Source organism: Oncorhynchus keta, chromosome 19 (genome assembly GCF_023373465.1).
Source record: "Oncorhynchus keta strain PuntledgeMale-10-30-2019 chromosome 19, Oket_V2, whole genome shotgun sequence".
In the NCBI taxonomy this organism is placed as follows: Eukaryota; Metazoa; Chordata; class Actinopteri; order Salmoniformes; family Salmonidae; genus Oncorhynchus; species Oncorhynchus keta.
Genome location: NC_068439.1, coordinates 84409808 through 84424324, shown reverse-complemented (window position 1 = coordinate 84424324; position 14517 = coordinate 84409808). Strand labels below are relative to the sequence as shown.

Genomic DNA, 14517 nt, shown 5'->3' with positions numbered 1-14517 from the left:
AGTAGGGACTAGGGGGTATGAGTTAGGGCATAGGGAGAAGGGTTTAGGGTCTAGGGTGTGACCCCTCTTGGTACATACTGCAGCACAGTCTCGATGGTAGGGACTAGGGGGTGTGAGTTAGGGCATAGGGAGAAGGGTTTAGGGTCTAGGGTGTGACCCCTCTTGGTACATACTGCAGCACAGTCTCGATGGTAGGGAGTAGGGGGTATGAGCTAGGGCATAGGGAGAAGGGTTTAGGGTCTAGGGTGTGACCCCTCTTGGTACATACTGCAGCACAGTCTCGATGGTTGGGAGTAGGGGGTATGAGCTAGGGCATAGGGAGAAGGGTTTAGGGTCTAGGGTGTGACCCCTCTTGGTAAATACTGCAGCACAGTCTCGATGGTAGGGGTTAGAGGCTAGGGTGTGACACCTCTTGGTCCATACTGCAGCACAGTCTCGATGGTAGGGGTTAGAGGCTAGGGTGTGACCCCTCTTGGTCCATACTGACGCCCAGAGCCTCTATATCATTACTGATATCAGAGATCATGCGGTCCCATTCGTCTCCTTCGGAGGGCACAAGCCCTTCGTCAGACCCACCCCCGTCCCCTCCCACCGCCCCGTTCCCATTGGTGGTTGAGTCGGAGGCGGAGCTGGCGGTGCGTCGGTAGCGCCCGAAGCTGTCAGTGATGATGCCACGACCGTCCTTGACACCGATGGTCTCCAGGAAGTTCTCAAAGTGTTGGCTGTCCTTCTCTGGGATGAACGGCCTCAGACCTGGATGGACGTGGGATCGTAAAGGGGGAAAAAGGACAATGCACAGACAGTCTGAATCACAGAACCAGGGCTCTGACCTTTTTTACAAAGAGACAAATAAATTTAGCAGCACAATGAAAATGATTTTAGAGTCCCTCATTTCTCTAGACTCACAGGTGCTCCTAAATTAACAATCCAGGACACACAGCACATATTTAGGCACATAAAATGGTCCCACTGTAGAACCCCGAGAGCCTTAAGTGAACTGAAATAGTGCAGACTCATTTCACACATTGAAACAGCAAGGTCCTGTTCAATAAAGGCACAACGAAAGCAAAAACAGGGATTGGGAAACACAAAATAAGCATTCTCAATGGTCAAGCTCAGGTAAAAATCTCCCGTTCGTTTCACAGCTGTTTCCTGCTGCTCGGCTTGACCTCTAAACACATCCCAGGTTTGACCTTTTACCCTGTGATCCCCATACAGGAAGTGGTTCTTACCCAGTAGGAGGAACTTCCTGCTGTCCCCGTAGAGCTGGCGAAGGTTGATACAGAACTCATGGACGGACGCTCCGTTACGGTACTCATGAAGAAGAGTAGCAAACTGCTGGATCTCCTGAGACGACAACTTGGTACGCAACTTAGAGGAAAAGAGGGAGGAGGGAGAGAGAGAGGGGAGGGAGGGAGGGGAGAGAGAGAGAGAGGGGGAGAGAGAGGGAGGGAGGGAGGGAGGAGAGAGAGGGGGAGAGAGGGAGGGAGGGAGGGAGGGAGGGGAGAGAGAGAGAGGGAGGGAGGGGGAGGGAGGGAGAGATAGGGAGGGAGGGGGAGGGAGGGAGAGAGAGAGGGGGAGGGAGAGGGAGGGAGGGAGGTGAGAGAGAGAGGGAGGGAGGGAGGGAGAGAGAGAGAGAGGGGGAGAGAGAGGGAGGGAGGGAGGGAGGGAGAGGAGGGAGGGAGGGAGGGAGGGAGGGGAGAGAGAGAGAGGGAGGGAGGGGGGGAGGGAGGGAGAGATAGGGAGGGAGGGGGGAGGGAGGGAGAGAGAGAGAGAGAGAGGGGGAGAGAGAGGGAGGGAGGGGGAGGAGAGAGAGAGAGAGGGAGGGAGGGAGAGAGAGAGAGGGAGAGAGAGAGAGAGAGAGAGAGAGAGAGAGAGAGAGAGAGAGAGAGAGAGAGAGAGAGAGAGAGAGAGAGAGAGAGAGAAAATGGGGAGAGAGAAAAGGGGGAGAGAGAAAAGGGGGGAGAGGGGAGGGAAAAAGGTTAAAGAAAAATAAAATGAGATGAGCCTAAAATAGTTTTAGGTTAGCTGCAACTAAACAGCTGTACATATTTTATAGATCACCAAAGCCTCATAAATCAAATCAAATTGTATTTGTCACATGCGCCGAATACGGTAAGGTGTAGACCTTACCGTGAAATGCTTACTTACAAACCCTTAACCAAGAACTGCGTAGTTCAAGAAATAGAGTTGAGATATTTACTAAATAAACTAAAGTAAAAACAATTAAATAACAATAACGATGGCTACAGTGGCAAGAAAAAGTATGAACTCTTTGGAATTACCTGGATTTCTGCATAAATTAGTCAAACAATTTGATCTGATCTTCATCTATGTCACAGCAATAGACAGTCTGCTTAAACTAATAACACACAAACAATTATATATGTTTTCACGTCTTTATTGAACACACCGTGTAAACATTCACAGTGCAGGGTGGGAAAAGTATGTGAACCCTTGGATTTAATAACTGGTTGACCCTCTTTTGGCAGCAATGACCTCAACCAAACGTTTTCTGTCGTTGAGGATCAGACCTGCACAACGGGGGCAGGAGGAATTTTGGATTTTTTCTTCTGAGCAAAACTGTTCCAGTTCAGCAATACTCTTGGGATGTCCGGTGTGAACTGCTCTTAAGGTCAATACTCTTGGGATGTCTGGTGTGAACTGCTCTTGAGGTCAATACTCTTGGGATGTCCGGTTGAACTGCTCTTGAGGTCAATACTCTTGGGATGTCCCGTGTGAACTGCTCTTGAGGTCAATACTCTCGGGATGTCTGGTGTGAACTGCTCTTGAGGTCAATACTCTTGGGATGTCTGGTGTGAACTGCTCTTGAGGTCAATACTCTTGGGATGTCTGGTGTGAACTGCTCTTGAGGTCAATACTCTTGGGAAGTCTGGTGTGAACTGCTCTTGAGGTCAATACTCTTGGGATGTCTGGTGTGAACTGCTCTTGAGGTCAATACTCTTGGGAAGTCTGGTGTGAACTGCTCTTGAGGTCAATACTCTTGGGATGTCCGGTGTGAACTGCTCTTAAGGTCAATACTCTTGGGATGTCCGGTGTGAACTGCTCTTAAGGTCAATACTCTTGGGATGTCTGGTGTGAACTGCTCTTGAGGTCAATACTCTTGGGATGTCCGGTGTGAACTGCTCTTGAGGTCAATACTCTTGGGATGTCTGGTGTGAACTGCTCTTGAGGTCAATACTCTTGGGATGTCTGGTGTGAACTGCTCTTGAGGTCAATACTCTTGGGATGTCCGGTGTGAACTGCTCTTGAGGTCAATACTCTTGGGATGTCCGGTGTGAACTGCTCTTAAGGTCAATACTCTTGGGATTTCCGGTGTGAACTGCTCTTGAGGTCAATACTCTTGGGATGTCTGGTGTGAACTGCTCTTGAGGTCAATACTCTTGGGATGTCTGGTGTGAACTGCTCTTGAGGTCAATACTCTTGGGATGTCTGGTGTGAACTGCTCTTGAGGTCAATACTCTTGGGATGTCCGGTGTGAACTGCTCTTGAGGTCAATACTCTTGGGATGTCTGGTGTGAACTGCTCTTGAGGTCATGCAACAGCATCTCAAATCGGGTTGAGGTCAGGACTAGGCGACTCCAGGAGGCGTATTTTCTTCTGTTGAAGTCATTCTGTTGTTGATTTACTTCTTCTTCTGTGGTGTTTTGGGTCGTTGTAATGTTGCGTCACCAAACTTCTGGGTGATGTCCTGTTGAGCTTCACTTGGCGGACAGATGACAAAGAGCAAATAAAAGTAGCATTTTCAGAGAAAGAAGCATCATTACTGGCACAAAATACAACAAGTTGGGTACTTTACAAGTGACGTTGCTTGTTTTTTCGCATGTCTACGATAAACCATCCCTTTTTTCAATGCCAAAGTTGTCCATTTACAAAAAATATAAATTCTATGTGCAACTTGCCCACAAAATATGAGCCTTAAAAATACTTAATTTCATGCAAATATATGAACATAAAATAAGATTACATTCTCCTGCAAAATGTCTTGATAAACTTGGGATATCTGTCGATGATAGCAAGCTGCCCTGAGGCAGGAAACAGTGATGCTCCCTCCACCATACTTCCTGCCCTGAGGCAGGAAACAGTGATGCTCCCTCCACCATACTTCCTGCCCTGAGGCAGGAAACAGTGATGCTCCCTCCACCATACTTCCTGCCCTGAGGCAGGAAACAGTGATGCTCCCTCCACCATACTTCCTGCCCTGAGGCAGGAAACAGTGATGCTCCCTCCACCATACTTGACTTTTTTTTTTCTCAACCCATAGTGTTGTGTGTTCCTTCCAAACAACTCAACTGTAGTTTCATCTGTCCACTGAATATTTTGCCAGAAACGCTGTGGAACATCCACTATTGCAAACTTCAGACGTGCAGCAATGGGTTTTTTTGGACAGCAGTGGCTTCTTCCGTGGTGTCCTCCAATGAACACTACTCTTGTTTAGTGTTTTACGTATCGTAGACTCGTCAACAGAGATGTTAGCATGTTCCAGAGATTTCTGTAAGTCTTTAGCTGACACTCTAAGATTCATTGAGCATTCTGCACTGTGCTCTTGCAGTCGTCTTTGCAGGACGGCCACTCCTAGGGAGAGTAGCAACAGTGCTGAACTTTCTCCATTTATAGACAATTTGTCTTATTGTGGACTGATGAAAATCAAGGCTTTTAGAGATACTTGAACCCTTTCCAGCTTTATGCAAGTCATCAATAAGCGTAGGTCTTCTGAGGTCTCTTTTGTTTGAGGCATGGTTCACATCAGGAAATGTTTCTTGTGAACAGCAAACTAACATTTTGTGAGTGTTTTTTATATTGCAGGGCAGCTCTAACCAACATCTCCAATCTCGTCTCATTGATTGGACTCCAGGTTAGCTGACTCCTGACTCCAATTATCTTTAGGAGAAGTCATTAGCCTTGGGGGGGGTTCACATACTTTTCCCAACCTACACTGTAAATGTTTAAATGTATTCAATATAGACAAGAAAAAAACTATAATTTGTGAGTTATTAGCTATGTATATACACATAGCGTTTGTCTATTTTTGTGACTTAGATGAAGATAAGATCAAATTTGATGACCAATTTATGCAGAAATCCTGGTAATTCCAAAGGGTTCACATACTTTTCTTGGCACTGTATATACAAGCGGTATACATTGTTCAGCAGTCTTTATTGCTTTGGGGGTAGAAGCTGTTTTGGACCTAGACTTGGTGCTCCGGTACCGCTTGCCGTGTGGTAGCACAGAGAAAAGTCTATGACTTGTGTGACTGGAGTCTTACAATTTTTTTGGCCATTTCTCTGACACCGCCTGGTATAGAGGTCCTGGATGGCAGGAAGCTTGGCCCCAGTGATGTACCGGGCCTTTTGCACTACCCTCTGTAGGGCCTTTCTCTGACACCGCCTGGTATAGAGGTCCTGGATGGCAGGAAGCTTGGCCCCAGTGATGTACCGGGCCTTTTGCACTACCCTCTGTAGGGCCTTTCTCTGACACCGCCTGGTATAGAGGTCCTGGATGGCAGGAAGCTTGGCCCCAGTGATGTACCGGGCCTTTTGCACTACCCTCTGTAGGGCCTTTCTCTGACACCGCCTGGTATAGAGGTCCTGGATGGCAGGAAGCTTGGCCCCAGTGATGTACCGGGCCTTTTGCACTACCCTCTACCCACCACCATCCAGGGTGGTGATGCTAGTCGGGCATGCAGGTGCAGGCAGCGATCGGTTGAAAAGCGTGCATTTGGTTTTACTAGTGTTTAAGAGCAGTTGGAGGCCACGGAAGGAGTGTTGTATGGCATTGAAGCTCGTTTGGAGGTTAGATAGCTTGGCCCCAGTGATGGGCCGGGAAAGTATATAGAATGGTGACACCGTCTGCGTAGAGGTGGATCAGGGAATCGCCCGCAGCAAGAGCAACATCATTGATATATACAGAGAAAAGAGTCGGCCCGAGAATTGAACCCTGTGGCACCCCATAGAGACTGCCAGATGGACCGGACAGCATGCCCTCCGATTTGACACACTGAACTCTGTCTGCAAAGTTTTGAACCAGGCAAGGCAGTCATCCGAAAAACCGAGGGGGTACTGAGTCTGCCGATAAGAATATGGTGGAAGTCGAAGGCCTTTTGGCAAGGTCGATGAAGACGGCTGCACAGTACTGTCTTTTATCGATGGCGGTTATGATATCGTTTAGTACCTTGAGTGTGGCTGATGGTGCACCCTGTTAGAACTTTTTGAAACCAGATTGAACAGCGGAGAACTTTTCAGGTGGGATTAGAGATGGTCAGTGACCTGTTTGTTGTCTTTGGCTTTGAAGACCTTAGATAGGCAGGGCAGGATGGATATAGGTCTGTAACAGTTTGGGTCCAGGGTGTCTCCTCCTTTGAAGATGGGGGATGACTGCGGCAGCTTTCCAATCTTGGGGATCTCCTGATATGAAGAGAGGTTGAACAGGCTGGTAATAGGGGTTGCGACAATGGCGGCGGATAGTTTCAGAAATAGAGGGTCCAGATTGTCAAGCCCAGCTGATTTGTACGGGTCCAGGTTTTGGAGCTCTTTCAGAACATCTGCTATCTGGATTTGGGTAAAGGAGAACCTGGAGAGGCTTGGGCGAGGAGCTGCGGGGGGGGGGCCGAGGTTGGAGTAGCCAGGCGGAAGGCATGGCCAGCCGTTGAGAAATGCTTATTGAAGTTTTCGATAATCATGGATTTATCGGTGGTGACCGTGTTACCTAGCCTCAGTGCAGTGGGCAGCTGGGAGGAGGCCTTGTACTGCTCGTTGAGTGCAGTCTTAGTGCCAGCATCTGTTTGTGGTGGTAAATGGACAGCTACAAAAAATATAGATGAGAACTCTCTTGGTAGATAGTGTGGTCCACAGCTTATCATGTGAGGTGCAATACCTCAAGACTTCTTTAACATTATACATTTACATTACATTTACATTTAAGTCATTTAGCAGACGCTCTTATCCAGAGCGACTTACAAATTGGTGCATTCACCTTATGACATCCAGTGGAACAGCCACTTTACAATAGTGCATCTAAATCTTTGAAGGGGGGGGGGGGTGAGAAGGATTACTTTATCCTATCCTAGGTATTCCTTAAAGAGGTGGGGTTTCAGGTGTCTCCGGAAGGTGGTGATTGACTCCGCTGTCCTGGCTTTCGTGGGGAGTTTGTTCCACCATGGGGGCCAGAGCAGAAACAGTTTTGACTGGGCTGAGCAGGGGAACTGAAAATCTCAGTGGGAGGGAGGCAGCAGGCCAGGAGGTGGATGAGCAGTGCCCTTGTTTGGTGTAGGGCTTTTGATTTCAGAGCCTGGAGGTACTGAGGTGCCGTTCCCCTCACAGCTACGAGGCAAACACCATGGTCTTTTGCGGATGCGACCTGGCCAACTGGAAGCCAGTGGACAGACGGAGGAGCAGAGTTGACGTGAGAAACTTGGGAAGGTCAATGAACACCAGACGGGCTGCGGCGTCTGGATGAGTTGTAGGGGCAAATGGCACAGGCAGGAGCCCAGCCAACAGCGAGTTGCAGTAACACGGGAGATGACAAGTGCCTGATTAGACCTGCGCCGATCCTGTGTGAGGCAGGGATACTCTGCGGATGTTGTAGAGCATGAAAGTAAGGAAATAAAACCGCCTTGATGTTAGGTGAAAACAGGGTGTTGTCCAGGATCACGCCACGGTTCTTAGCGCTCTGGGAGGAGGACACAATGGAGTTGTCAACCGTGATGGCGAGATCATGGAACGGGCAGTCCTTCCCCGGGAGGAAGAGCAGCTCCGTCTTGCCGAGGTTCAGCTTGAGGTGGTGATCCATCATCCACACTGATATGTCTGCCAGACATGCAGAGATGCGATTATACAATGTGCACCAGCTGTTATTGACGAATAGAAACACCCCCACCACCCCTCGTCTTACCAGACGTAGCTGTTCTGTCCTGCCGTTGCACGGAACACCCAGCCAACTGTATAGTATATCTGTGTCGCCATTCAGCCACGACTTGGTGAAACATAAGATATTACAGTTTTTAATATCCCGTTGGTAGGATAGTCTCCAACGGAGATCATCCAGTTTATTCTCCAGTGATTGCATGTTGTCCGATAGAACGGATAGTAGAGGCGGGTTACCCACTCGCCGACGAGGCACCCTGATCTCCACCCCTTGTATTTCTGTCTTTTCTCCACGCGAATGACGGGGATTTGGGCCTGTTCTTCGGATAGCAGTATATCCTTCTCGTCGGACTCATTAAAGAAAAAAAAATCTTCATCCAGTTTGAGGTGAGTAATCACTGTTCTGATATCCAGAACCTCTTTTCGGCCATAAGAGACGGTAGCATCAACATTATGTACAAAATAAGTTACAAACAATGTGAGAGAAAAAACACACAAAATAGCAGTAGATGGTTAAACGGCAACATCCCCTCAGGCACCATTATACATCTATACACGCACAGACACACAACACACCCACCCTACCGTGGTCATGTAGTCGGGCATGCAGCTCTGTGGCGGTGGTGCATCAGCTCTCCTTTGGCTGTTTGGTCTGAGGGAGGCTGGGGTGGAGGTGGGGGACGGAGAGTCGCCCCGTGCCTCGAGAGAACCCTGGAAAGAACTATAGAACAAACAGAACCACATCAACAGAACCCTACAGAACTATATCATTAAAACCCTACAGACCCACATCACAAAAAGCCTACAGAAGCACATCATTAAAACCATACAGAACCACACCATTAAAACCCTACAGAACTATATCATTAAAACCCAACAGAACTATATCACTAAAACCCTACAGAACCACATCATTAAAACCCTACAGAACCACATCATTAAATCCATACAGAACCACATTAAAACCCTACAGAACCACACCATTAAAACCCTACAGAACTATACCATTAAAACCCTAGAGAACCACATCACTAAAACCCAACAGAACAACATCATTAAAACCCTACAGAACCACATTAAAACCCTACAGAACCACATCACTAAAACCCTACAGAACCACATTAAAACCCTACAGAACCACATTAAAACCCTACAGAACCACATCACTAAAACCCTACAGAACCACATTAAAACCCTACAGAACCACATTAAAACCCTACAGAACCACATCACTAAAACCCTACAGAACCACATTAAAACCCTACAGAACCACACCATTAAAACCCTACAGAACTATATCATTAAAACCCTACAGAACCACATCATTAAAACCCTACAGAACCACACCATTAAAACCCTATCACTAAAACCCCTACAGAACCATATCACTAAAACCCCTACAGAACCACATCACCAAAACCCTACAGAACCACACCATTAAAACCCAACAGAACCACATCACTAAAACCCCTACAGAACCACATTAAAACCCAACAGAACCACATCATTAAAACCCCTACAGAACCACATCATTAAAACCCCTACAGAACCACATCACTAAAACCCTACAGAACCACATTTAAAGCTCCTACAGAACATCACTATCATTAAAACCCTACAGAAACATCATTAAAACCCTGGGCAGAAGCTCATTAAAACCTCCAGAACCACATCACTAAAAACCCAACAGAACATGGAACATCATGGCAAGCTGTCATGGTCAAAACATATAGACACAATGGTTGCTAAAATAGGAAGAAGTCTGTCCATGATAGGGCTTTGCCTCAGTGACATCTCATCTGGGAGATGGTCCTACATGCCCTAGTTTTGTCAGTCTGGACTAGTGTCCAGCTCTGTGGTCATCCAGTTTCACCTGAGTAATCACTGTTCTGATATCCAGAACCTTTCACCTGGACTACTGTCCAGCGTGTAGCATCAACATTATTTCACCAAAATACTGTCCAGCTGTGTGGTCATGAGAAGTTTCACCAAAATAGTCCAGCTTGTGGTCATGGCAGTTTCACCTGGACTACTGTCCAGCTCTGTGGTCATGCACAGTTTCACCAACACACCCAGCTGGGTGGTCATGTAGTCTTCACCAGCTACTGTCCAGCGGTGGGGTCAGCTCTAGTTTCACCTGGACTACTGTCCAGCTGTGTGGTCATGTGTAGTTTCACCTGGACTACGAGTCCAGCTGTGCCCCATGCCTCTAGTTTCCCTGGAAAGTCCAGCTGTGTGGTCAGAACTACATCACCAGAACTGTCCAGAACTATATCATTAAGTTTCACCTGGACTACTGTCCAGCTGTGTGGTCATCACTAAACACCTACAGAACTACTGTCCAGCTTGTGGTCAACAGTTTCACCTGGACTACTGTCCAGCTGTGTGGTCATGTGTAGTTTCACCCTACTGTCCAGCATCATTAAAACACCTACAGTCCAGCTTTGGTCAACAGAAGTTTCACCTGGACTACTGTCCAGCATCACTGTAGTTTCACCTGGACTACTGTCCAGCTGTGGGGTCAACAGAACCACATCACCAAAACTACTGTCCAGCTGCTGTCATGGTCAAAACATACTAGTCCAGCTGTGTGGTCATAGGAAGAAGTCTTCACCTGGACTACTGTCCAGCTATGTGGTCATGTCATTTCACCTGGACTACATGTCCAGCTAGTGTGGTTTGTCACACCAGACTACTGTCCAGCTGTGTGGTCATGTGTAGTTTCACCTGGACTACTGTCCAGCTGTGTGGTCATGTGTAGTTTCACCTGGACTACTGTCCAGCTGTGTGGTCATGTGTAGTTTCACCTGGACTACTGTCCAGCTGTGTGGTCATGTGTAGTTTCACCTGGACTACTGTCCAGCTGTGTGTGGTCACCTGGACTACTGTCCAGCTGTTGGTCACCTGGACTACTGTCCAGCTGTGTGGTCATGTGTAGTTTCACCTGGACTACTGTCCAGCTGTGTGGTCATGTGTAGTTTCACCTGGACTACTGTCCAGCTGTGTGGTCATGTGTAGTTTCACCTGGACTACTGTCCAGCTGTGTGGTCATGTGTAGTTTCACCTGGACTACTGTCCAGCTGTGTGGTCATGTGTAGTTTCACCTGGACTACTGTCCAGCTGTGTGGTCATGTGTAGTTTCACCTGGACTACTGACCAGCTGTGTGGTCATGTGTAGTTTCACCTGGACTACTGTCCAGCTGTGGTCATGTGTAGTTTCACCTGGACTACTGTCCAGCTGTGTGGTCATGTGTAGTTTCACCTGGACTACTGTCCAGCTGTGTGGTCATGTGTAGTTTCACCTGGACTACTGTCCAGCTGTGTGGTCATGTGTAGTTTCACCTGGACTACTGTCCAGCTGTGTGGTCATGTGTAGTTTCACCTGGACTACTGTCCAGCTGTGTGGTCATGTGTAGTTTCACCTGGACTACTGTCCAGCTGTGTGGTCATGTGTAGTTTCACCTGGACTACTGTCCAGCTGTGTGGTCATGTGTAGTTTCACCTGCACTACTGTCCAGCTGTGTGGTCATGTGTAGTTTCACCTGGACTACTGTCCAGCTGTGTGGTCATGTGTAGTTTCACCTGGACTACTGTCCAGCTGTGTGGTCATGTGTAGTTTCACCTGGACTACTGTCCAGCTGTGTGGTCATGTGTAGTTTCACCTGGACTACTGTCCAGCTGTGTGGTCATGTGTAGTTTCACCTGGACTACTGTCCAGCTGTGTGGTCATGTGTAGTTTCACCTGGACTACTGTCCAGCTGTGTGGTCATGTGTAGTTTCACCTGGACTACTGTCCAGCTGTGTGGTCATGTGTAGTTTCACCTGGACTACTGTCCAGCTGTGTGGTCATGTGCGGCAAAGAAGGAAATAGGTGAATTGCAGTTGGTCCAGATCAAAGCAGCACTTAGATGTACACGTGGGGAAGATGTCATTCTCTCCTGGATCAAAGTTCAGCCGAGAGATATTGATGTGTCTGTTCAAGCAGTTGGCAACACAGTACAGACACTCGTCAGTACAACACAAGACATGCAACCAGAGGTCTCTTCACAGTCCCCAAGTCCAGAACAGAGGCTGGGAAATGCACAGTATTAAATAGAGCCATGACTACATGGAAGTCACTGGAAACCCAGGTAACTCAAGCCTCAAGTCTCTGGTAACCCAGGTAAGTCAAGCCTCAAGTCTCTGGTAACCCAGGTAACTCAAGCCTCAAGTCTCTGGTAACCCAGGTAACTCAAGCCTCAAGTCTCTGGTAACCCAGGTAACTCAAGCCTCAAGTCTCTGGTAACCCAGGTAACTCAAGCCTCAAGTCTCTGGTAACCCAGGTAACTCAAGCCTCAAGTCTCTGGTAACCCAGGTAACTCAAGCCTCAAGTCTCTGGTAACCCAGGTAACTCAAGCCTCAAGTCTCTGGTAACCCAGGTAACTCAAGCCTCAAGTCTCTGGTAACCCAGGTAAGTCTCTGGTAACCCAGGTAAGTCAAGCCTCAAGTCTCTGGTAACCCAGGTAACTCAAGCCTCAAGTCTCTGGTAACCCAGGTAACTCAAGCCTCAAGTCTAACTCAAGCCTCAAGTCTCTGGTAACCCAGGTAACTCAAGCCTCAAGTCTCTGGTAACCCAGGTAACTCAAGCCTCAAGTCTCTGGTAACCCAGGTAACTCAAGCCTCAAGTCTCTGGTAACCCAGGTAACTAAAGCCTCAAGTCTCTGGTAACCCAGGTAACTAAAGCCACAAGTCTCTGGTAACCCAGGTAACTAAAGCTAGCAATAAAACCAGATAAGACCACCTTACTGTACAAAAAAAAGGACTGAAGAGACACAGCCATTTTGTATATATTGTATTGTAATTTTCACTGTACTATGTATTAGACCTAGATACGTAGGCTACAGTCTAATAATGTGTATGTACTGATATGTAGGCTACAGTCTAATAATGTTCTGTACCATGTATTAGATAGATATTATGTACTGATACGTAGGCTACAGTCTAATAATGTTCTGTACTATGTATTAGACCTAGATATTATGTACTGATACGTAGGCTACAGTCTAATAATGTTCTGTACCATGTATTAGACCTAGATATTATGTACTGATATGTAGGCTACAGTCTAATAATGTTCTGTACCATGTATTAGACCTAGATATTATGTACTGATACGTAGGCTACAGTCTAATAATGTTCTGTACCATGTATTAGACCTAGATATTATGTACTGATACGTAGGCTACAGTATGTGGCATTTTACATGTATGTATTTCAGTCCTCGACTAATAATGTTCTGTACTGTGTATCATGTCATGTTTCATGTGGACCCCAGGAAGAGCAGCTGATGCTTTTGCAGCGGCTAATGGGGATCCTAATAAAATACCAATACCAACCACAGCCTGAGAACCACGCCTGAGAACCACTGCCCTGAGAACCACCGCCCTGAGAACCACCGTCCTGAGAACCACCGTCCTGAGAACCACCGCCTGAGAACCACCTGAGAACCACCTAACCACCGCCCTGAGAACCACCGCCTGAGAACCACCTAACCACCGCCCTGAGAACCACCGCCTGAGAACCACCGTCCTGAGAACCACCTAACCACCGCCCTGAGAACCACCGCCTGAGAAACCACCGCCCTGAGAACCACCGCCTGAGAACCACCACCGCCCTGAGAACCACCGCCTGAGAACCACCTAACCACCGTCCTGAGAACCACCGCCTGAGAACCAGAGAACCACCGCCCTGAGAACCACCATCCTGAGAAACCACCCGCCCTGAGAACCACCGCCCTGAGAACCACTGAGAACCACCTAAACCACCGCCCTGAGAACCACCGCCTGAGAACCACCGCCCTGAGAACCACCATCCTGAGAACCACCACCGGCTGAGAACCTAACCACCGCCCTGAGAACCACCGCCTGAGAACCACCGCCTGAGAACCACCTAACCACCGCCTGAGAACCACCTAACCACCGCCCTGAGAACCACCTAACCACCGCCCTGAGAACCACCGCCTGAGAACCACCTAACCACCGTCCTGAGAACCACCGCCCTGAGAAACCACCGCCCTGAGAACCACCGCCTGAAAACCACCGCCTGAGAACCACCGCCTGAGAACCACCGGCCTGAGAACCACCGCCCTGAGAACCACCGCCCTGAGAACCACCGGCCTGAGAACCACCGAAACCACCCCTGAGAACCACCGCCCTGAGAACCATGGAACTAACTGCATAACACACAGACATAATTCTAGCTACTTACACCTTCCTGAGGTAACCACCGCCCTGGAACCACCGTCCTGAGAACCACCTAACCACCGCCCTGAGAACCACAGCCTGAGAACCACCGTCCTGAGAACCACCGCCCTGAGTACCACCGCCCTGAGAACCACCGCCCTGAGAACCACCGCCCTGAGAACCATGGAACTAACTGCATAACACACAGACATAATTCTAGCTACTTACCACTGCTTCGAATGCTTAAGGTCCACCTTGCTTGAAGAGTCGTCTTCACAATTAGAAAACAGAAATGGATTCATATTAATTATCAAAACAACAACAACAAAACAGTTTTTTTATTGCTGCTCTTAGTAACAGTGAAAACATTTTGAGCCTCATCCCTATAGAGAGCACGAGGTTGGTGGTTGGGT

At 48.1% G+C, this 14517-nt stretch overlaps 1 protein-coding gene and 1 long non-coding RNA gene across 11 annotated transcripts in view; one reads left to right on the top strand and one right to left on the bottom strand.

The window, feature by feature from the left end:
• Positions 1-227: 227 nt before the first annotated feature.
• Positions 228-14517, bottom strand: part of LOC118380539 (cerebral cavernous malformations protein 2 homolog) — a 90547-nt gene continuing 76257 nt past the window's right edge. Inside the window, 7 exon segments of the mRNA XM_052468986.1 lie at positions 228-753; positions 1233-1371; positions 8469-8594; positions 13259-13351; positions 13468-13587; positions 13688-14075; positions 14333-14375. Coding sequence (XP_052324946.1) covers positions 449-753; positions 1233-1371; positions 8469-8594; positions 13259-13351; positions 13468-13587; positions 13688-14075; positions 14333-14375 — 1214 coding nt within the window. The 3' untranslated portion in view covers positions 228-448.
• Positions 2404-4893, top strand: LOC127909570 (uncharacterized). 10 transcript variants are annotated; one of them, XR_008071962.1, is made up of 4 exons: positions 2404-2834; positions 2875-2954; positions 2995-3074; positions 3115-4893. It is a non-coding gene; the product is annotated as an uncharacterized LOC127909570 (long non-coding RNA). The 10 variants fall into 10 exon arrangements; XR_008071960.1 differs by lacking the exons at positions 2875-2954; positions 2995-3074 and having other exon boundaries at positions 2404-2675; positions 2795-2874; positions 3075-4893; XR_008071965.1 differs by having other exon boundaries at positions 2404-2675; positions 2795-2914; positions 3035-4893.